Here is a 21,926-nt window from a genome sequence, read left to right as displayed (position 1 = left end):
TATTTATTAAAGATTTTTCTGTTTATTGCACTTTTAGGGAGGTACAGTATTCAATTAATAAAGACTGTTCATAGCACAAGTTTGTGAACAGTTACTTTTGTATTACAGTATAGCTCAGTAGTCCATGTGTTTTATAGTCTTTGGAGTTATTCACAAACCACAGTTTTGCAACTAAAAAAACAGCACAATACCCACCGATAGCTGAAGACAAATAACCCATGTTTATCAAAACAAGCCCATTAAAATGAAATTTAAAACAAAATTCAAACAAACAGGTCGGCAGTGCAATAGTGCAGTTTGAGGCAAAGAGCTTAAAAAATCTCATTACGCGTCTAAATAAAATAGTGCTGGTCTCCATATGCCTCCAACTGCAAAGCCATATAAGCCACATACATATACAGGCTGTTCATATTGTTGTACATTTCATTGTGTGTAATATGTTTGTTGACCCTTGTTCAGCATTCAATCCTTGACGATGAAGACGCATCACGAAGCTGCTGTCCAGTGTAATGACACAAAGTGCACCTATAATGATGATCACATAATAAATGCACTCAATTCATATTCACATGTGCATTTCTTATGACCACATTAACTGATCAAATATTTAAAAGTCTTTACATATTGTTAAGACTATGTGACCTGCTCAAAGTTTCAATGTGCAACTTCCTAACACAATAGTAACAGTATGCACTTCAGACAGTATTAATATTTGAGCATGAAGCATCACTTAAATGTTCATGCTTATGTGCGTAACAGTGGATTCTCAGTGACTGGAACTTGTCAGGAGTATTTGTTCAAGTATAATCTATGTGTGGCCAGCAGGATACAGGTTGAGGCTACTGAAGCAGCCAGAGCAGCGATAAAAGACAGAACAGAAACAAATGTAACACAGTAAACTTACCGAGTAATATACACAGTGATTGCACATAAAATAAAACATGTGATTAAAAAAGACTAAATATTAAGGCACAATAATACAGATATTCATGGCCGTCTATCAGACACATTGATCTGTAGATAACAATGTTACTGCCGTGACAACACTGAACGTCAGCGTTATATCCATAGAGAAATATCCAGCACTGAGCCCTTCTGAATTTCAATACCTCCATCCTTACAGGCTCCATACCGGGTGTCTAAACTCTATCTTGTGGCGTGTTGCCCATTTGGCATAGATTGTCTTCTCAGTGATGAAGCGATGGCCCCCTCGCCGCACGTGCTCGTGGACCTTGTACATCTTGCACTCATCCATACGATTCCGTTCATAATAATGATACGGAACAACACTGTGATTGGCCTGACTGAAAAAAGAGACCACCAGTAATGAAAGGTTAGTTGAGTTGTCATTTTGTCTTCTATGCATTCATGCCTCTGAGCACTAGATGGCGTATGACTACTGTTACAGATATTCGTGTAATCAAAACCCTGACATTGATCGTTTTAAAGCACATGTGCAAGTGACTGACTCCAAAGCAACCACTCTGTTACCACTACAGTATAGAAAATGATCACTGCAGGTTAGTAAACGTGTAAACAGACAAATGTTGCAGCTGAAGATCAGATCAGTGAAGTCACAATTGTCATAATTACCTGCAGTAGTTATCATGGACCATCCCATAAACATGGATGCTGTTGCACATGTCCATGGCCAGAATCATTGTGAAGAATCCAGTACTGAGAAAAGCCCCGGTCTTCATTCTGAGTGACAAATACCAAACAGTTCATCTTATAAAAGCAACCATAAAATTCAAACCAGCTATAAAGTACTTCTGTTTCTATAGGAACATCCTCCTGCTGTACCTGTTTTTACCAGTTTCAATCTGAAACATACGATCACAGTACAGAATCTTCTCCCTGGTGACTGCGTAGATTCTGACGTTTGGATACTTCCTTGCTATTTTCAAGAGGACATTGAAGGTGCGTCCTTTCCCGTCTTGCCTCATGTTCCTTTCAGGTCCCCAAAACACATATACTGTGTCTGCAGAGTGCTGGAAATAGTAGCGCTCGTTTTTTACCAACAGGGGAACACTGGTGTGAGACACAACTCGGACACTTGTGCGGCTCCCTACGTCTTTCTCGTAACCCTGTGTTGGAGCGTTGTTCATCCGGATCACACAGCTGATTTGGTCGATCTCCTCTCCGGCGCCAGTTCCTAGCATCTGACCTGAGCTGGACACCAACGCACACTGGCTGCAACGCATTTTCAGGAACTTTTGGAGGGGAAAAAAACCAAAGTGAGTTGTGGTTTAAGTTTACTGCTCCCAACATTATACAATATATATGTATATAATCTGGAAAGATGTCACATCAGGCAGAATTCATTAATGTCACATTGAAATAACGAGAACTGTAATATATGAAGGTCTGAATGACTAATGACTCTAATTCAGGTTTAATTCTAACAAAGCACCCAACAGCATTGAGATTCAACCTGAACACTTTATTTTGTGTTTTTTGTGTGTGTGTGTGTGTGTGTGTGTGTGTGTGTGTGTGTGTGTGTGTGTGTGTGTGTGTGTGTGTGTGTGTGTGTGTGTGTGTGTGTGTATTCAGCTAAAAGCCAAGTGTATTTCCTATTTCGAGAATAAGGCTTCTCCAGGACCGGTTGTGCGTCGTTTACTTTGCATTCCTTCGAGATGCATCATCGGCCACTCACCTGGTCCACCCTGCTGAGACTGATCCTGCCGTAGCCCTTGAGCCCGGTGCTGTGCGGAACATGAGCGGAACCGTACGATCGGATCACATGTGCGAACCAAAGCAGCAGGGGGAGGCTCAGGCTGAGCAAGCAAACCCAGCGGAGCCTCTGTGGGTGGGCACACAGGTGGGACACACCAGTAAATGTACTTGGGGATCCATAACAGGATAGATCCTTAACCACGACCCAACATACAATAGTGATATCGAAACAAAGATTATTCTTACCAGATATTTCATTTCACGACCTTTGGGAGAACCCTGGTCCAGAGAACCCGACCACAATCATCTCTACAGCCGTTTATCGTGAGATGGAGGCGTCCTATGTTACTGTTCAGTTTAAATTCTAGTTTTTTTTTAATGCTGATCTTGGAAAATCACTGTCTCGCCGCGTTATGTATAAAGTCAACTCGTTCTGCTCTTATTATCTAAACCTATAGGTAATTTCCTCATTTGAAATTAAGGTTGACCCGGTTAGTCACCCGAACTACAGGATACCGCTGTAAAAATCCGCTTTAGGAGCTGCTCAGATTTTGCAATCCAGAACGAGAACCGGACTTCCTGTAGTGAATTTTCAGAATAAAACCACCACCTTGTCGCTATTCTTGGTAGCAAGTACACTATTGTACTACATAATCACAAAACAACGTGTAAATGATGGAATGTACGGAATACATTAAAATTAAATGTAACCTGGCAGTATGGAAATTGCATATTTTGTACTTCAATTCGCCTGTCGATATTGTTTATTAGTTTGGGAGCTTCATGCTTCAACAGGAAGTCATTCGTCTTAACTAATTTGTGTGAACTTTAAGGTGTTGCTTCCGAAATCTTTAAAACAACTTGTTGCAGAGACTGCATTTGATTAAACTGTGAAAGTTATGTACTGTGCTGCCAGTTTGATCAAATATATGATTAAAATAACTACATACGGTGATCTCTCGGTGTAGAATTCAATACAATAAAGAGTACAACAATTTAATTAATTCATAGGTTCTTGCTTAAATGATCGAACAATCAAAACATTGTTAACATATTGTATCGAACTATTAAATAATGTCCTAGTCCTTTTGTAAACTTTCAGTGACCTTCTGATTTTAGGCCGTGCGGGGACGATGCTCTTTGATTTCAACCTGATTGGATTGTGAACTGAATGGTCCCGCCCACCTTAATCCGATTGGTCTATCAATACATTCCGCTCATAGCTACGCGCTCCATTGGCTCACAGTCCGGGCCTGCAAGTCACATGTCTCTAAAGCCCCGCCCCCTAGCAAAAACCTAGTTTGAGTCGCTCACGTTTGCCCTTCTGACGTCTCAGATGCTGCACGGTGAGTACCACACTTACGGGACAGCTGTGTGTGTTTAAGATGCGTGGCTGCTGAACTGTGCACACTCCGAAGTGTCCGCTCGGACATTACAAACACTGTCTGCTTATCAGGATGTTGCTGTGATGCGATAAGTGACAGATCAGGCTCGGCTCGGCTAGCTCGTGTGCTAACTAATGTCAGCTTGCTAGCGTGTGAAGACTAGCCTTGTTGTTAGGGCTATTGTTTGCCTGTGCTTAACAACATTATCACAAACAATGTTCAAACTAGCTTAATGTTGTATTTAAAAGCTACAAAGGAGGCTGTTGGCGTTGATTTCCTGGCTTAAACTGCTAGAACAGACAGGCTAACTTTCACCTGCAGACCAGTTTATTGTAAACCAGCAGTCTCGGTATCTTTAGTATTGTTTAACTTTCTTAGTGGGAAGCGATTGATTATTGATTTAGACTGGTTTAGACTAATACACTGGGGTCGAGCACAGTGAATGAAGCCGTTATGGTCCAGTCTGTTTATGTAAATATACAAGTAAAGTAGCTGTCAAGGTAAACAGTTGCTTAACAGTTAACGTAAACTTGATTTTTCCTAACGTAATCCGACGTAATTTCTAATTATTTTTTTTTCCTGAAGCATCACAAAGGCAGGTGGGGTTCATACACTTAATACACCTTATATTCAACAGTAATTATGTTTTATCTTTTACCTCAGCAGAATAAAATTACAGCCAGGAACTGGAGTCAAAGTTCTGAGTTGGATGACGGCATACGCTCCCTCAGCAGGCCCTGTGCTGGCTGGTGTCAGAGCATAGAGGTGAATCTGACCAGGCATTGGAGAGCTGCAGCCTTTGGGCGTTCTTGCGGTCTGAGATGTCACTCAAACGCGCTGAGGGGATGTCCATCGCCCAGGCTTTGGCCATGACTGTGGCAGAGATACCGGTGTTTCTGTATTCCACGTTTGGCCAGGTAAACCACAGACCCTCAAGAAAAATGAACAAGGATTATAATTTTATGCCATTCTGAGGATATAAATGTTTGATGTTTTGTGTCTTTGGTCTATCTTTCAGTCTATATTTTCTCAGCTAAAGCTCAGCCCGAGCCTGAAGAAGGTGCTGTTTGCCACGGCGCTCGGCAGCGTAGCCCTGGCTCTCACGGCTCATCATCTGAAGAGACGAGGCAGAAAGAGGAAACAGGCAGCGCAAAGAAAGGAAGGCCAGAAAACGATAGGCATGCCCGAGGCCTTGATGAGGTCAGGAAGACCTTCATCATTAAAGAGAGGTGTGTGTGTGTGTGTGTATCAATGTCTGGCTTTGATTGAATTATGAATTATGATTTAGTTTTGCGTGAGGGTGAGGATACCTCCATAATCATCTGGAAACAGAGAGACGACATTGGTTCTTTTCTGTGATAGGTCCGTTTCCTGGGCGACAGATGATGAGTCCCAGCACTCGGAGCAATGACACCATGAGTGGAATCTCTTCCCTGGCCCCCAGTAAACACTCAAGTTCCTCACACAGCCTGGCTTCTGTGAGTTTTTGTCAATTTTCCCCTCACAATTTTGTCACTTTTCCCCTCATTACCCGTCGTCTTCTTCGTTTTTACCTTGGATACCCTGGATGTAGCTTTGATAACTCTTGTGTGTTACAGATGCGTGTCCCACTTTCTCCAAACCAGTCTGCCAATCCATCCACGCCCTGGGAGGCAGAGCCTGTGGTGGAGGAGTCGGGTGCAATAGAGGATGCAAATGCTGAAAATCTCTATCTCATGGGTATGACGGCGTCTAGTCTTATCATGTGTGGCATTAGTCAAATGTAGTACAAGGACCCCAGTAGTGTTACTGTTAGGGAACCAACTGTGCCACATATTACTTTTGAAGTAGCAAGTAGCAAGTTCAGTAAGGATGGAAGCAAACCTGCCAACATATTTTGTCTGCCATACTTAGTCACCATTTCATGAGTACATGACAAACGCACTATTTCCTCATCATGTGAATGGAGAATAAGCATGCTATTGTTGTGACTGTTGGCACGGTGCAGAACAACTGGATAAAATCTATTCAATAGTATAAACATAAAAATTGGACTCTGGATCCCACAGTGAGAACAATCTTTCCCAGCTCACTGTTTGTTGTATTTGGGGCCCATAAAGAACTGTTAAAGAGCCTGAGAGACAGCTTCCTCATTTATTATAGTTGTATGCAAAAGTCTTCACAAGCATAAGATACTGACTTCTTTTTTATTCTTCTGATTTTTTCTAATGGTTTGTGGCATTTCTACTCTTTTTTTTAATACTCCTCCGTCATTATTAACTGCTTGCCTTTGCTTGCTAGGAATGGAGTTGTTTGAAGAGGCTTTACGAAAGTGGGAACAGGCCCTGAACATTCGCCATCACGTCCACTCTGCCTCCAGTAACAACAGCCTCGCACTGCAGGGGGCAATGTGTGGAGACGAGGAAATAGTAATACCCAGTTGTAATACCAACAGTTATTTTTTTATAACTGTTGGTAACTGTATTTAATACGAGTTGCCCAATTGTCTTACAAAGGACATCCACCACCCATTAGTAAACATTATATATTCTTTATTATAGTATCATATTGCTTTTGGTTTTGATGCCCAGTTTTGTTTGTTTTGAAAGTGGGTCACATCTGATTGATATGTTTATGCTCAAAACAACGTATGTGCTTATATTGGACTTATTCAGATTAATGTTGATCCATGAATCTGGGCCATAAAAGGAAATTAAAGTTCTGCATGGATGTTTCCATGTTTGAGTTCATATCTGATCTGTATCTCACATGAATAGACAACAGAACTTGGTGATTTTGCAGAGGTGGTAAATGTAGCTGTGGTGTAAAGTGTCTGCAGCCACTATAAGTAACACAGGCTGCCTGTAGCAACATTGCAGAAAAGATTGTTATCATAGATTATAGTAATAACACACTAGCAGGGAGTACAAGTACTATTTTTGGACATATTCTATTTATGTGCAATGGCTTTTGTAGCTTTTTATGATGCATTTTCTTTTGTGATTGCAGGTTGAAGCCCACAATCATGTGTTTGCAGAGAAGTTGGAGACTCTACTACATCGTGCGTACCACCTACAAGAGGATTTTGGCAGCACCATCCCATCAGACAGCGTGCTGGCAGACTTTGGTAAGGCAGCAGGTTGGAACTAATGCTGGACTTAAGACGTGATAGTGAAACTATCCAGGAGGTGCAGGAAAAAATAGTTCCTGTCAGTTCTTTGCAGGACAACATGCATGTGTTCATCCTTGTGGTTCATATTTTGTGTTGACTTGGCAGAAAGTGAAGGGACTCTGATCTTGCCTCATGTGGAGAGTTTGCACAGGCTGCAAGATGAGGATGCGACTACTATTACCTCGGATGATTCCTTCTTCTCAGCTGCAGAGGTCAGTGCGGTCGCTCTTTTAAAGCCTGATAGAAAGACGGACACAGTATGTTAATATTACACGTCTTTGCTCTGTGCAGCTGTTCGATGCTTTGTCTCTAGAAGAAGTCTACCAGCCCCTAAAGCCAGCGGCTCTCTATGAAGAAGCCACGGCTCTAGTGCGGGAAGACAAAGTGGCCTTTAGGTCGCTAAGGTAACTGAAAAGTAACTTTTTTTTAGCTAAATATGTTCATGTAAATCAGCTATGATGACAAAAACTGAGCTTCAGTTTCATCCTCCTCTCCTTTCACCAGGACTGAATTACTTGAATGTTACGGTGACCAAGACTTCCTCGCAAAGCTTCACTGTGTGAGACAAGCATTCCAGGTCTGTTATGGCTTATGTTACTTCGCCTTGTTCATATTTTGACTCTTTGATGGCGGAAAAGCATGTGGTATCAGTTTGTTGTTTGCCAGTCTTTGTAAGATACTCTGGTCAATAACAAATATGGTAGCTGAGTTAAGCTTACATGTTATTCAGCCCTGTAAAGAAACCCATCCTTCCACAGTAAAGCACTAGGGGGGGCTAATTCCAGGTCTACTAGTTTCTTGCTCAGGGGGATTGGTTAATATTGCATTTCAGTGATAGACTGATTAGATATATAGATGAAGTTTAAAATGAGATCCCCATGTGTTGTCACAAATTTGCTGCTACTTTGGTGTGGATGTGTCACTTAGCACGAAGCCTGGAAAACAGCATTTGTCATGCACATTGAATTAGAACTCAATTACAAAATTACAAAGTCAAGCGTACCTTCATCTGTACTCTAACATACGGTCCAAAACTGTTGATTCCATTGTTGCTTGCAACAGTATCAGGCTCTAAAGCTAACTTAAATAAGCAATATTGATGTCCTCAAATTAAAAAAGTGATGTCATTCAAACTAAGATACTGACAGTAATTGTGTCATCACAGAACCATTATTATAGAAAGTACAGCTGAATGTACACCTGAGTTTGTCGTTTTGTATTTTCAAATTAAAACAATATACTTAGGATATAATAGGAGTTACCTTTACCAAAGTTAGCTTGTCTCGTCAAATGCTGAAGAATGGCCACTACACTGCACGTGTATATTGGCCAACAACACCATTCCAGAGCCTTGGCCAAGCCTCTGCTCGGGGGAGAAATATTGTGTGTGTGTGTGTGTGTGTGTGTGTGTGTGTGTGTGTGTGTGTGTGTGTGTGTGTGTGTGTGTGTGTGTGTGTGTGTGTGTGTGTGTGTGTGTGTGTGTGTGTGTGTGTGTGTGTGTGTGTGTGTGTGTGTGTGTGTGTGTGTGTGTGTGTGTGTGTGTGTGTGTGTGTGTGTGTGTCTAATCTCTGGAACTGACTCCAAATGACTCCAAAACGTGGTGTGACAATGGGAGAAACAGCCAATGAGAGTAAACACACCAGGATACTTTCTGCTCGTCAGGCATTTCTCCTCGGATGAGATCATGTAGTAGCCCATCGGTCATGTGGAGTGAACGCTACATGTCATGTATTGTGAATTGCACAGCGATCGAATGGCTTTCAGAGAAGTGTAGTGTGTATGAGGCATAAAGCTTTGTAATTCAGGTGCACGCAGTTCATGTAGGTTAGATCTCCCCCTGTAGCAAACAACATCTCTCATCACACCGCTGACCTCATAGATGTAATGAGACCAGAAAAGCCCTGCAGCACTCGTACATCAATTTATTATTATTATTAAACAAAACACACAATTCTGCAGTGACGGGAGCGAGTGAAAGCCACGGTGTAATTGTTCAATGTTTGCCTGTATTTGACATGGATACGATATGGTGGCTTGAAACCTCGAGGTAGAAGAGAAGGAAAGATTACAAAAAGCCCCTGAGGGAGGAACATACAATACACTAAAACAACTGCTCTTATTTTTTTTATTTTTTTTGCCCAGGTTCTGTTGTTGGACGAAACTCACCGCACGTTTTTCATGGAGACCGGGAAGCAAATGATTGCAGGGTTAATGGTGAAGGCAAACAAGGTAAAACACTACTTATTTGCATCCTCCTTCTCCGCTCGTTCTGTTTGGATACCCTTCTGTCAACATATTGGCCCGGTTATAAACATATTGCCCCCCCCCCCCCTTTTACTTCAAGAGTCCCAAAGCTTTCCTGGAGAGCTACCAGGACATGCTGCTCTACACTCAGAGAGATGAAACCTGGCCCGTCACCACGATGGAGCTGGAAGGCCGAGGGGTGAGAAACGCTGCAATGTTGTCCTATATTCTCTTCAGTGACAGTCACGTTACCAACTTATCCTGTTGTACTTTGATAGAGATATGCTAAAGGAAATATCAACTTTCCACATTCCAACTCAATGTGGAGGTTAGAACAAGTGCAGTGTTGTTCTGCCTGCAGACAGAAACGTGTCTTATTCACGAGTCACTGTTTTAGACATTTATACAAATTGCCTAAGCCAAAGTAAACTTTAACTCAGGAATGACCAACGTCCAAGTTACTCGGTAAAAAACTTTTTGGGTGGTAGATAGCTACGTAGCTGTCCATTAATGTTTTAATGTCAAATCATTTGGCAGCGACAGAAATAGTGTGTTAATGTGGTCATATGGGTGATCCAGGTTGATTGAACAGTCCCTGTGGTCATATGTGCAGGTGGTGTGTATGAACTTCTTCGACATCGTGTTGGACTTCATACTGATGGATGCGTTTGAGGACCTGGAGAGCCCCCCTTCATCCGTGGTAGCTGTGCTAAGGAACCGCTGGCTGTCGGATAGCTTTAAAGAAACGGTCAGTAACACACACACACACACTCACACATATTCATTTATTCAGTCACCATGTCACCTTTTAAAAAGAAGTTTATGTTGTTACATATTTGCGTGTTTCTCTAAGGCTCTGGCAACTGCTTGCTGGTCTGTCCTTAAAGCTAAACGGCGCCTTCTCATGGTGAGTTTGGCTCATTTGAAGACTGAATGCATAATGATTCGCACATACTTACATGTCTTTGCTGAATGATTCTGACAGCTGTTTTCTCTTGCTATTCCCCATAGGTTCCTGACGGTTTCATCTCCCACTTCTATTGTATATCAGAACATGTGAGCCCGGTTTTAGCTTTTGGGTTTTTAGGGCCCAGGCAGCACCTCACTGAAGTGTGTACGATCTTCAAGGTGAGTGCATGTGAAACAAGGTGAAATCATTCTTGATGTCTGAAATCCCTGAAAGCTGCTTTGAATTCAACTTGAGTCGGTCTTTGGTGATTCTGGGATTTGACTTGACATTGTTCTCTTCTCATCTTCAGCAACAAATCGTGCAGTACCTTAAGGACATGTTTGACCACGACAAGGTGCGCTTCACCACAGCTCAGTGCTTGGCAGAGGACCTCCTGAACCTTTCCCACCGCCGGAGTGACATTTTGTTGGGGTATCTGGGAATAGATTGCCTTCCTGAGCTCAACGGCGCCCTGCCCAAAGACACAGACGGCTCCTCGGCTCCTAACTGAGACCACATTCTCCATGTTTGTTGGGCTTGTACAGGCCAAAGGTCGGCATGGAAGGGCCAGGATATACACTTCAATATTTATGATGTAGCTGTATAAAGACTGGATTTAGTCATGATTTTACACATAAAGTGAGACCCAGCCTACCTTCTATCTTCCGTGTTCATCAAGCCCAACTATTGCAAGAAGATATATTTTCATCACAGAGCCGTGTATTAACGAAGGAGACGCCTTGTTGGATAAAATGATTCCATCTCTCTGTTATTGTGGATGCGGGAACATCTAGCTCTATAACTCGTATGTGCGAGGACTCTTTGCCTTCCTGGGTGACATGGATATGTCCTAAAGACTCACCTTCACCTACACCTTCGCCAATGGAACTATTCTAAACGCATGAGGTCTTTTCTTTTATACGCAACAACAACACGTCACATCAAGTCTCTTCATAAAGCAGAAATTACATTATATCCTTCTGATTATCACCTCAGGACTCTTGTAGGATATCTGTTCATTTTCCCTGTGTCGAGAGAAAAGAGTCTGGTGGTGTGAGAGTCTGTTAATATTGTGTATTTTTATATTAAAGCATTGAGGAGATTTGTTAGGACTTGAATAATGTCTAACAGCCTAAACCTCAGTAAGCTGAAAACTTGTACTGTGTGATACTTGATGAAGGATATAAAGAGTCCTCACAACTTGTACTTAAATCTCTTGAATCCTTATTCCAAAAGATTTATTCCATATTATATCAATGAGGCGATGTTAAATGTCAAAACAACATGAAGTGAAATTAGTGTCGGGTGGTAACAGCTCTGAATTATTGTGAAACTAAATTCTGACTCCATGCCATGATTTCTTTTCATCAGAATTCCTTCACTGTTCTTTCTATTTTAGGTTTTATCAGACAAAGAATGATCTAAATATTCATTTCAAAATGACTCACAGGCAAGAAAAGGTAATGTAAGATGTCAAAAGATTCATCACACACAGGAAGATGGTCAATTTGTGAGGTGAAATGGAAAAGGTAACAGGAACAGTCCAGTGACTGACTGCTCTCAGGGAGTGATGGCGAAATCATAACTTCATTATAGCTGAATTCTCTGCAAATGTTTCTGTAAAAATCCTATAATTTATATAATCATAATGTCACCAAGACAAAATGAGTAGAAATGATTGATAAATGGCAAAGTTATCCTATATGCAGTATGATGATATAGATAATATGTTCAATGTATAACAAAATGGTATTTGCCAAGTATGCTCGCTCATTCTGAAGTGCTTATATCCAAATATGTGTGAAAATACAAAGGGGCCTGGCTATGGAAGTGCATTACATGGAGATCAGTTAACATCTCCAAGGCACAGATGGTTAACCTGACACACTTTTGAAAAAGACTCAGAAACATGAGACTAAATAAAATGGTCTCAGTCAGATCGTAAATGTTATGTCGACATTTCCCATCATAATACTCATATTGTTTTTTGGAATTGAGGGGATCTCTGTAACAGTGCCATCACTGTTTTGAGTTTTTATTTATGAGACAGACCTGTCACAGGGAACAGGGGCATTGTATAGTCAAACTAGCTTACACAAGAAGTGCACTGATAGTCCCTGGCTTGTTGTACAGCACAGACATACTGAAGTAGTCTGAGATGCCAAGGGAGGGAGTTTTCTTTCTGCAATATAATGTAGAGTACTCCACATCAGTTGTATGTTATGCAGATTGTAATTTATGTTTGTGTGCGAAACTGTCAAATACTATTTTAATGCAATCTAATGAGGGGTGGATTTATGGTAAACGGCAGGAGAGCTACAGCCCGTGTGCTTGTAGTTGCTTGTGTGGATGAAGAAAAGAAAATTCTCATCTAATCATCTATCAAATATTCCATAGAATTTGGGACATTTTATATTAAGTACATTATCACATATTAGTAGTCTTGTCTTGTTATTTGTATACTACAAGTGTGTTTGTGGCCTTGAAAAACCTCCTGCTGCAACATGCCTCTGGATCCTCAGAAATGTTTTTCCGGCCCTCATGTTGGAACACTAATGTACTGTATGACTGTGGTGAGTCGAGACTGAATGAATGCCTCTTTCTGTCAAACATAAACCTGTAAACAGAGCCATTCTACCACCAATACAAGATCATAATTGTGCTCCTTGTTTTTGGTTTGTTTTTGACAGATCTGCAGCTTTGTTTTTCTTGTATTTTGCACTTTATCTGAGAAGACGTGAAAAACATGAAACAATCTCCCAACATCCTTTTAAGATAACCATTTCGCAAGGTTTTCAAATTATTTATTGTACCATAGATATTGTATATTATTGATAATATAGGAACATACATGTACAGTAGAAGAACATACCTCTCCCAAATTGGGGAATTTCTGGTGTTTTCACCTTTTATTATTGTATGGTTGTTTTCATTGCCATCTACTACATGTTCAGTTTCTCTTAAAGTTGTTACCATGTGTGTCCCAAGTCGTGTTATTGCAGACTATCAAGTATATTTGCAGCAATATCTAACATACAGGAAAATGCAATGAGTACAAAAGACTAATGTTTAGATTTGTATTCAAAGATTGGACTGCTTCTCCTGTACGTTGTCCTTGAATTAATTGTTTTGTTTATCAGCCTTTGCATGTGAATCATCCTTTGATCAGTGTTGGCCTGAAACATTTCAAGATTCAAGCTCAGATTTGAAAGTCCCAATTACAAAAATCCTGCAGAATCTACTATAAATATGTAGAATTTATAGTAAAAAATCTATATTTAGGGCTTACCTGTTAAGTAACCTGCTTGTTATGTAAACCTTAAAATTCAGGCATGGACTCTCCTACAAAAAAACTCTCAATAGAAAAGGGATTCACAAGGACTTCAGTTGGCCGATGTATTGTATGCTACTATTCATGCCTTTTCTTTTTTCAGTTGTAAAATTACAATGCCAGCACAAAATTGGTTTTGACTCTGTGAATTACATGTTATTGTTTGTTATTAAACTATATTCATTATTCCTTTTGACCAACTGATGATCATTAAAAGTTAACAAATGTAAACTAGGATATCTGATAAGATGATTAAAAAAAGTATGGGCTTGATGAAACAAAAACAACAGACCTTGGTCTGGGAACTATGCTTCTAAGAGAACTATTCTTCTGATGATTATTGCCAATATTACAGTTTTTCTACACTCTAAAATGGTCATGTCAATTTAAGAATCATCCTCAGAAATGCAGGACTGTTTTTGACGTATGTTCCCAAACTTCAAGCATTAGAGGACTTCCTATTATTTGTTTTCTGCCATTGATTGATTAATTGATTGAATTAATTCAGATTATGTTTAAATATCGATTTACACCTTGAGATTTAATTGGAAGCAAATATGTAGGAACGCTTTGAAGGGATTCAATATTTGGCCAGTAGAGGGCGAACAAATCTCATTCTGATCTTGACGGTATCGTATCTGTATTTCTATTTATATTAGATGAATATAACTATAAATATAACCACATGGGTTCCTCTTGTGGGGTTATTTCTTTGCTTTATTTTCTTTTTTTGGGTAATGTTGCAGTAAGCTTTACGTCATGACCAGACATGACAACCAGTATGTGTAACTTGCAATGCATGTGTAAAATTACAACATAAAGCCTGACAAAATATAGTTCAACCAAATATTCTGCGGAAGTGTATATTGTCGTTCGTTCGGTCATACCGATATGATATATTGATATTTATAGATATTTTCTCTGTGAAAACTTCAACCTCATACTGTAGATATTTGAACTAGAATAAGGAAATTCAGATGACCCAGATGTCCCAAACATAAGGCCATGATGACATGATTTGATTGAATGTCGTTACTTTAGAATCATATTTTGTCTTCTTTGAATCAATGCATTGTGCTGTTTTGATATGGAGTCTGTCAGTAGTTTTTGTGCGTTTTTCTTCATTCAATAATTCTTCTCTATGGGCTACATGTCTCATCTCCAGTGTGTGTTTGTGTGATTGGACGCTTAAACACGAAGCTCTGCTCGCCATTGGTCAATCACTTGAGAGGGGCGTGTTACTGTTACTGCCCGGTTGTGTCCGGGTAAGATGGCGTTGGAAGAGCAGTGCTCGGCACCACCTCGATGGCGGTCCATATCTCTGACACACGTAGAATTCGCAGAGGGTACGTTACCTTAACATTTACTCTAACTAATGAACCTTTGCTTACAGTAACACGTTTCGCCATTTTCTGGCAGGACGCGTATTTTCTCGCCATTCAATGCAGACTGCCGTCTATGATATTGCCAAATAGTGAGCAGCTGCACGAGGGTATCGTGAGGGGGAATAAAGCCCGGACTGCTAAATAGTGAGACAGTGACGCATGCGTAGTTGATGGAAATGTCCACAATGAAGGCTAGCCTGTTAGCTCTCTTAATAACGGCTTTGGTGTTTTATCTCATACCTTGCATGCTGTTTGAAAGGTTATACGAAATTCAACAACTCTGTTCAGTAAAATATATGTATAAGTGCGTAGAAAATTAGTAGCTATACCACCTCAAGGAATGTAGCTAACTGTTAGCTAGCTTAGCTGCTTGGCCTGACTGTTAAGTGTAGACTAACCACAGTGCACTGAGTCTGAATTAAGACGATGAAATGATATGTTCCCCTTACTGCTCATTTGACCGTACCAGCTTGTTACTCCCTCAGTAAAACCTTCAAACCATTCGGGTCCACTGTCTGTTTTAAAAGTGTCCCCAAGATCAACATGTCCCTCATCACTACATTACATTACATCATTACTGTGTCCCTCTTTCAGGTGATCTGATGGGACATGTGCTGGCCTACATAACTCTCCTACCCATAGCGATTCTTGTGGGCTTTGTTACACTCATAGTGTTCAAACGGGAGCTGCACACGGTAAGTTGTGAACATGCACACCTTAATCTGAGGGAGTTGACTGCCATCCTCAGTGTGTAAACAGACATGAAATACTTGAAACATTTTGATTAATTTGAAGGTGCAGTTACAGAAACGGGTCATTAATGTGCAAATGACACATATCAGTATAAGTGTTGGGGATGGTAAGGCTTTACAACATCTGGGACATACCGTGTTGATAGGTAACCATGTTTAGACCTTTTCAGAATGTCCACACTCCATGAAATGCCTGTCATTATATTAGACGTGAAGCATTGAGACAGGAGCATTCCACAATATAAAAAAGCACAAACATATACAAACAAAGTTACAGTTTTCCCCTCAGGTCCTGCTCCTAACACTGTTTCTAAACCTTATAAACACAAAGACCTGAGCACACATGAAACTCTCTTGACTATAACTCATCTATAATAATTCTCTTTTTTTTTCTTCATGGTCTGCCTTCACTTTAAAGAACAGTGACATGCAAACTAGTATATATGCATATCAATGTTCACATTGCACTGACCATTCATGTTAGATTGTAGTGGGCGGGATGCGAGTCCTTTCAACATGTGCCAATCTTCAAGTTGAGTGTAGGGATTGGAAGGTTCCTGGTTCGATTCCCGGCTTTTTCTAGGGAGCATGCCAATGTGTCGAGTCAGACACTGAAGCCCTAACGGCTCCTGATGTGCAGGTTGGTGCCTTGCACAGTTTGCCCCTGCCATCAGTGTGTGAATGTGACATCATTGTAAAGCGTGTACAATCCTTTTATCAAGGGGAAATTGGGGATTTAATCAAAATGTCTTCATATTTAATTGACTGTTATGCCTGTTTTTACAGATTTCATTCTTTGGTGGGCTCATCCTGAATGAAGCAGTGAACTGGCTGCTGAAGCACATTCTTAGAGAGCCACGCCCGTGTGCAGGTAAACGGAGAAACACTTCATTGGTCCGTGTGTGTTCGTAGTGTAGTCTGATGTATCTTGTTAAGAGAGACAATGGGCTCACCTTAACTGCTGGCACGGCTGATTGTCCTGACTTGAATCGAAACACTTAAATCCAAAATTAAACAAAAAGTAATAAGAAATGCACTTTTCTGATACTGATATGAAGTTTTGCCATTTTTCTGCAGGGGCCCATTCAACCCTTACCACAGGCTATGGGATGCCCTCCAGTCATTCCCAGCTTATCTGGTTCTTTGTTGTTTACTTCTTTCTTTTCCTTTATTTAAGGTGAGATTCTTTAAGGTGAGGTAACTGTAAAACTCATAACGGTCTTTGGTGGCTGTCACCAAAGAAATGACAAGGCAGAGATAACATTTTATATACAAATTGTTGAACAAACCCCAACAGATTCTGTGTCTCTAATTCTCAATCTTTACATGATGCCGACGCTGCGATGTGCACTCGCGTTGTCCTGCTGGTTCAGAATGCATCAAACGAACAATGCTCGATGTGTGGACCTGCTGTGGAGACACATACTGTCCATCATCCTGCTGGGCGTGGCCTTATCGGTCTCATACAGCCGGTAAGAACTTCTTCCTCTCACATCCTACACATTTATAATAAATATGTTTTAGCAGCATAAGCAAAAAAGATGCGTTCTGTCACCAGTCCTGTTGATTATTGACTTGTTTTATCTAGCACTATATTTGGTGGAGTTAAAGGAGGCTCTGTGAAAATTGCCAGCCTTCCCACATTTCAGTTCACCAGGATGCCACTTAGTCAGTATTCTGACCTTCTGTGTTTGGGGCTTTGTAGCATTTGACAATAACATTGTCATTAAAAGTATCTCACTATCATCAAATGTACAGTTGTGCTGGATTCACATGTTGACAGCAGAAAAATAATTACTCTCCATATGTATTTGCACCAGAACATGACCCGAGAACAACATCCAGTTCGGAAAAATGTTAGAATGTTTTGGCCGCAGGTTCTGCCTGTTGGAGTGGTGTACCGCTCTGACTGTCCTGAGTTATTTATCCGTGTTGTTGTTCTCAGGGTCTACCTGTTGTATCACACCTGGAGCCAGGTTTTCTATGGCGGAGTGGCTGGTATTGTGATCGGAGTAGTCTGGTTCTTCTTGACGCAAGAGGTGCTGACGCCATTATTCCCCAAGATAGCAGCGTGGTAAGGAGTGGTGATTTCATTTTTCTGCGCCCATCTTCCGGGTTATTTATTGATCCCTATTAATTTGTTATTTTGATTTCCTTTGCACAATTCATAGGCCAATATCAGAGTACTTCCTGGTGCGAGACACAAGCCTGATCCCCAACATCTTATGGTTTGAATATACAGTGACCAGATCAGAAGCGAGGTACAATGCTCTTTTGGTTGTATGTCAAAATGTTTATGTTTCAACCTGTTGAATTTATGGCCTGATCCACAATATTTTGTATTCTTCCAGGAACAGACAACGAAAGCTTGGAACAAAACTTCAGTGATCTAAACAGATTATGAAACTGAGAACCACATACATTTTTGCACACACACACACACAAACACACAAACGCTCACTCAAAAAAGAAACACACACTGGAGAACCATTTTTTTGGACAGACCTGGCAAGGAGTTAAAGGCAAACCTTTTACAGGTGGTGAAAGAGTGCCTGGACCTGGCCTGGAGCCTGCAGCCTGAGCAAGTCCGTCCACCCGCCTCTCCTTCTTGTACAGCTTGCCCATATGCTCTCCAATGCATGCAAGACTGTGCAAGAGGCATACTATTTAATGATAGATTAATATATATATTTTAGTTATACGCGCACGCTGACAGTAACAAGTCTATTATAAGAGATTCACAGAGCCAGAGCCAAAAAAAGATTCGATCACCTTTTCAAACCATTTGCTGAGCGTCATTGCAGCATGTATTTAGTGATTTTTTTTTTAATACTTGGGTGGGTAGTTGGCGGGTGTGTGTGTGTGTGTGTGTGTGTGTGTGTGGCTCATATGTTGGCAGATTGGGGAGGGGGTTTGGTTATGGCTAGGTTGGGGCTATATGGAAGTAACCATTTTCCATTGTATGATACGATGAACAATTTCTAAAATTGGTTGTAAAGTGATCAAGAAAATTTGCACTTTGTGTAATTTACAAGTAAAAACAGACTAACACTAAAACTAGTTAAATGTTAAGTCCCTCCCCTCTTTTTACCCATCAATCTGTGCTTTGTGTCTATTATATTATATTATATTAGACTCCAAAGCTGATTTGCAGTGTAAATTTAATGTACTTTCTGTACTATAAAGCAACAAGATAACGGTTTCTGCTCATATCCACATTTGAGGATTATGATATGTAATCCAAGCACAAATTGGTTTCAGTTCTTGAACACATGAACTGAGATGTTTTTAAAACCTCAGCACAGTAGCAATCTGGGACCAGAATTCTGGGAGTCAGTCTTGTTTTTTTTTGTATTCAGTTTCTTATCTTGGTTTTCTGCTGTTGCGGAGAACAGTCTTCTTTTTAACTGCATTTCCGAGATAACATTCCATGTCATTTAGTGAGAAAAGATACAAATTGACCTCTGAGGGGAAATGTTTTTATTTCTGAAGAAAGAAAGAATAAAGCCTCAGGTCAGTTGTAGCATGTGATTATGCTTAATTGCTTACAGTTATGGCAGTTGAAAGCTGTCAAGTGAGGATCTGAAGCAGATTTCAAACTGTCATATCATTAGCTCCACAAAGGGAAGTAGTTCTCTTAGAATTTGATCTTTTTATTATGTGTAACATATATCAGGCTTAATAAAAATGTGTTTATGTACAAAATAGATGGTTCGGGTATCATACTTTAATTACTGTTTCTAGATGTTCATTCATTTGTACAAGTTTGCATACCATTGCTATAGGATCCATTGCATACATACGTTACTAACTGCCTACACACAAATGATCCAAATATAACCCTGTGGTGCACGGTATATTCACACGGGATACACAGGATTCTTGGGGACTTAAAATAGAATAAATTAAACCTGATGGGTCAGAATGGTAAGATACATTTGTGATACTTGGTCATTTGTTCTTCCTAGTTCAGTAATAGTAATACCTTTCTGGTTCTAGGTGAGTGTTGTGATGGGATGTACCAATGTTGCCACTGTCTGCCCTACTTAAATGGCCCATTGCATTTTTGATTCACATTTCATTTCTAACCTTAGTTTTTCCCTAGTATCCACTGGGAATGGGCATGGCCTAGATAAAAGCCCTTAAACTATTGCTGTTCCTCATTCTCTGAGCAGCTGTAAATGAATGAGCAGTGAGCACTTAAATGCACATCCAACTTCATTGGATGTGGCAACATTGGGACAGCAAATCACATTTTTCACACACACACTTTATTGGTTGTATATTGAAGGGATTGGTTATATTTCTGGTCTCCTGAGGTTATAGGCTCTGTATGCGGGCTATGAGTTAAACTGACTATCCACCCTAATCTTAACTCTGACCAGTTATAATTATTATGATTGTATGATTGAGTGATCATGTTTGTGTGCTGCTGTAGTAGAATTGGGATGTAATTTTAGGTGGATTCATGTCCCACAGTTTGAACAATGGAAAGAGTGAATAGAGGACAGAAAAATGTTTTGTCTTTAAAAAATGAAAACGAAAAATAGTAATTGCATGTTACAATAGATTACAATATAATTTTGCAGTTGGAATAAATAATGATAGTTTCCATAGCAATAATATTGTTAAATAAATGAAGAATTGGTCAGCGAGGATATGTAACCTAATTTTCATTTTTATTAACATAGCTGTATGTGATAGATCTTTGTACATTGTTGCATTACATTTTGTAATCACAGAAATAAGTTGTGCACCTTTTGAAACAGTTTAATATACTGTAGGTACAATGAGTTAGTTAATTTGAAATAAAACCCCAATTTAATTAGTTGCAACACTTTCTGCATTGTATTATACTCAATATAGACCAATACAATATGACAAAATGACTTCTTTTTTTCACAACTATATACACTTACAATGTAGTGATCCAGATCACCAAACTTAAATGAATAGGTTCTTTCCTGGATCGTGTCCAACCTGCCCACAAGGCTTTGAAAACAGTTGTGTTTTTTGAGTCATGGTCATCATGGTGATACATACATACATAGGACACATACAAACCAACCAACAAAGGTAAAATAACCTCCTTGGAAAGTGTTTTTTTTTTTCTAAATCACATTTATTTATTTTCAAACCCGCAAGTCTCCCAAGGATGGAGGGAGAAACCAGAGTATATGTGGAAACCCACACTCATTGAAAGAATATTCAAACTCATACATTACACTCAAATACTCTCTACATGACTTCAAACCAAAGCACTTGAGGCATGAGTGCTAATCACGGAGCCTCTGTGCCACCCCTTATCAAGTTCTGATGAATTAAAATGTCACTCGATGTTTAAGATGTTGCAACACACACTGGTAGATGTGGGCTTTGGTAGATGAGCCAGGTCTAGAATTTAAAATCAGGTTTTCCCCCCTGTCCAGCATTCCTGTGTGGGGGGTTCCTGGTGGTGGCCCTTTGTGCCTGAGGGTGTAGACTCTTTTGCTTTGCCTGCCCCAGTTCTTCAGCATAAACACTATTTGCTAAAGGAATGGATTTAGAAGCCCCTGATTTGGTGGCATGTGTACCGGGAGCTAGCCTCTGTTTGACAGGGGAGAGAACACCACCTGTATGCTCCTGCCCACTAGGGCCACTGCGCTGCGCCTCTAATCCCCTTGTTGCCTGACCTGTCCCTTTAGTGGCCTGCACACCAACGCCACTGCGCTGGGTCTCTAACCCCCTTGTCGCCTGACCCAACCCTTTAGTGGCCTGCCCACTCGGGCCACTGCGCTGAGGCTCTAACCCCTTTGTCGCCTGGCCAGTCCCTTTAGTGGTCTGCCCACTAGGGCCACTGCGCTGGGTTTCTAAACCCCTTGTCGCCTGACTCGTCCCTTTCGTGGCCTGACCACTAGGGCCACTGCGCTGGGTCTCTAACCCTCTTGTCATCTGACCCGTCCCTTTCGTGGCCTGCCCACTTGGGCCACTGCGCTGGGTCTCTAATCCCCTTGTTGCCTGACCCGTCCCTTTAGTGGCTTGCCAACCCAAGCCACTACGCTGCGTCTCTAACC

The 21,926-nt window shown here is 40.7% G+C and overlaps 3 protein-coding genes across 6 annotated transcripts; 2 read left to right on the top strand and 1 right to left on the bottom strand.

Moving 5' to 3' along the window:
- st6galnac4 (ST6 (alpha-N-acetyl-neuraminyl-2,3-beta-galactosyl-1,3)-N-acetylgalactosaminide alpha-2,6-sialyltransferase 4) lies at positions 1 to 3,420 on the bottom strand. 2 transcript variants are annotated; one of them, XM_076158644.1, is made up of 6 exons: positions 2,923 to 3,420; positions 2,657 to 2,803; positions 1,804 to 2,213; positions 1,594 to 1,701; positions 1,110 to 1,304; positions 1 to 525 (listed from the first exon to the last, which is right to left on the bottom strand). In XM_076158644.1, the coding sequence occupies exons 1-5, from the start codon at positions 2,932 to 2,934 to the stop codon at positions 1,118 to 1,120; spliced, it is 864 nt and encodes a 287-aa protein (XP_076014759.1). In that variant the 5' UTR covers positions 2,935 to 3,420; the 3' UTR covers positions 1 to 525; positions 1,110 to 1,117. The 2 variants fall into 2 exon arrangements, with proteins under 2 accessions (XP_076014759.1, XP_076014758.1); XM_076158643.1 differs by having other exon boundaries at positions 1 to 1,304; positions 2,923 to 3,418.
- miga2 (mitoguardin 2) lies at positions 2,804 to 12,878 on the top strand. Of its 3 annotated transcripts, none has more exons than XM_076158642.1 (16): positions 2,804 to 2,821; positions 4,725 to 4,978; positions 5,080 to 5,290; positions 5,424 to 5,539; positions 5,660 to 5,780; positions 6,342 to 6,469; positions 7,050 to 7,167; positions 7,318 to 7,424; positions 7,504 to 7,616; positions 7,717 to 7,789; positions 9,355 to 9,441; positions 9,557 to 9,655; positions 10,070 to 10,204; positions 10,310 to 10,363; positions 10,468 to 10,584; positions 10,716 to 12,878. In XM_076158642.1, exons 2-16 carry the CDS (start codon positions 4,883 to 4,885, stop codon positions 10,914 to 10,916), a joined length of 1,776 nt encoding a protein of 591 aa, XP_076014757.1. In that variant the 5' UTR covers positions 2,804 to 2,821; positions 4,725 to 4,882; the 3' UTR covers positions 10,917 to 12,878. The 3 variants fall into 3 exon arrangements, with proteins under 3 accessions (XP_076014757.1, XP_076014756.1, XP_076014755.1); XM_076158641.1 differs by lacking the exon at positions 2,804 to 2,821 and adding an exon at positions 3,858 to 4,022 and having other exon boundaries at positions 4,728 to 4,978; XM_076158640.1 differs by lacking the exon at positions 2,804 to 2,821 and adding an exon at positions 3,858 to 4,022.
- A 2,104-nt stretch (positions 12,879 to 14,982) lies between these two features.
- Positions 14,983 to 18,327, top strand: dolpp1 (dolichyldiphosphatase 1). The gene is made up of 8 exons (XM_076158707.1): positions 14,983 to 15,082; positions 15,716 to 15,816; positions 16,660 to 16,744; positions 16,951 to 17,050; positions 17,247 to 17,345; positions 17,819 to 17,947; positions 18,045 to 18,134; positions 18,225 to 18,327. The coding sequence occupies exons 1-8, from the start codon at positions 15,007 to 15,009 to the stop codon at positions 18,259 to 18,261; spliced, it is 717 nt and encodes a 238-aa protein (XP_076014822.1). The 5' UTR covers positions 14,983 to 15,006; the 3' UTR covers positions 18,262 to 18,327.
- Positions 18,328 to 21,926: the final 3,599 nt, after the last annotated feature.

The sequence above is a fragment of the Genypterus blacodes genome, unplaced genomic scaffold (assembly GCF_046128005.1).
Source record: "Genypterus blacodes isolate CSIRO-AG114 ecotype Tasmania unplaced genomic scaffold, CSIRO-AGI_Gbla_v1 ptg000085l_1, whole genome shotgun sequence".
Lineage (NCBI taxonomy): Eukaryota > Metazoa > Chordata > Actinopteri > Ophidiiformes > Ophidiidae > Genypterus > Genypterus blacodes.
Note: the sequence above shows the minus strand (reverse complement) of the source record. Positions and strands in the feature narration are given on the sequence as shown.

Coding starts and splice junctions, on each gene's coding strand:
- st6galnac4 (XM_076158644.1), bottom strand. Junction 2,214..2,656: donor GTCTCAGCAGGGTGGACCAG/GTGAGTGGCCGA, acceptor CCCCTCCAAAAG/TTCCTGAAAATGCGTTGCAG. Junction 1,702..1,803: donor ATTGAAACTGGTAAAAACAG/GTACAGCAGGAG, acceptor TTTGTCACTCAG/AATGAAGACCGGGGCTTTTC.
- miga2 (XM_076158642.1), top strand. CDS start 4,883: ATGTCACTCAAACGCGCTGAGGGGATGTCCATCGCCCAGGCTTTGGCC. Junction 5,781..6,341: donor TGAAAATCTCTATCTCATGG/GTATGACGGCGT, acceptor TTTGCTTGCTAG/GAATGGAGTTGTTTGAAGAG. Junction 7,168..7,317: donor CAGCGTGCTGGCAGACTTTG/GTAAGGCAGCAG, acceptor TTGACTTGGCAG/AAAGTGAAGGGACTCTGATC.
- dolpp1 (XM_076158707.1), top strand. CDS start 15,007: ATGGCGTTGGAAGAGCAGTGCTCGGCACCACCTCGATGGCGGTCCATA. Junction 17,051..17,246: donor TTTCTTTTCCTTTATTTAAG/GTGAGATTCTTT, acceptor CTGCTGGTTCAG/AATGCATCAAACGAACAATG. Junction 17,948..18,044: donor TTCCCCAAGATAGCAGCGTG/GTAAGGAGTGGT, acceptor CACAATTCATAG/GCCAATATCAGAGTACTTCC.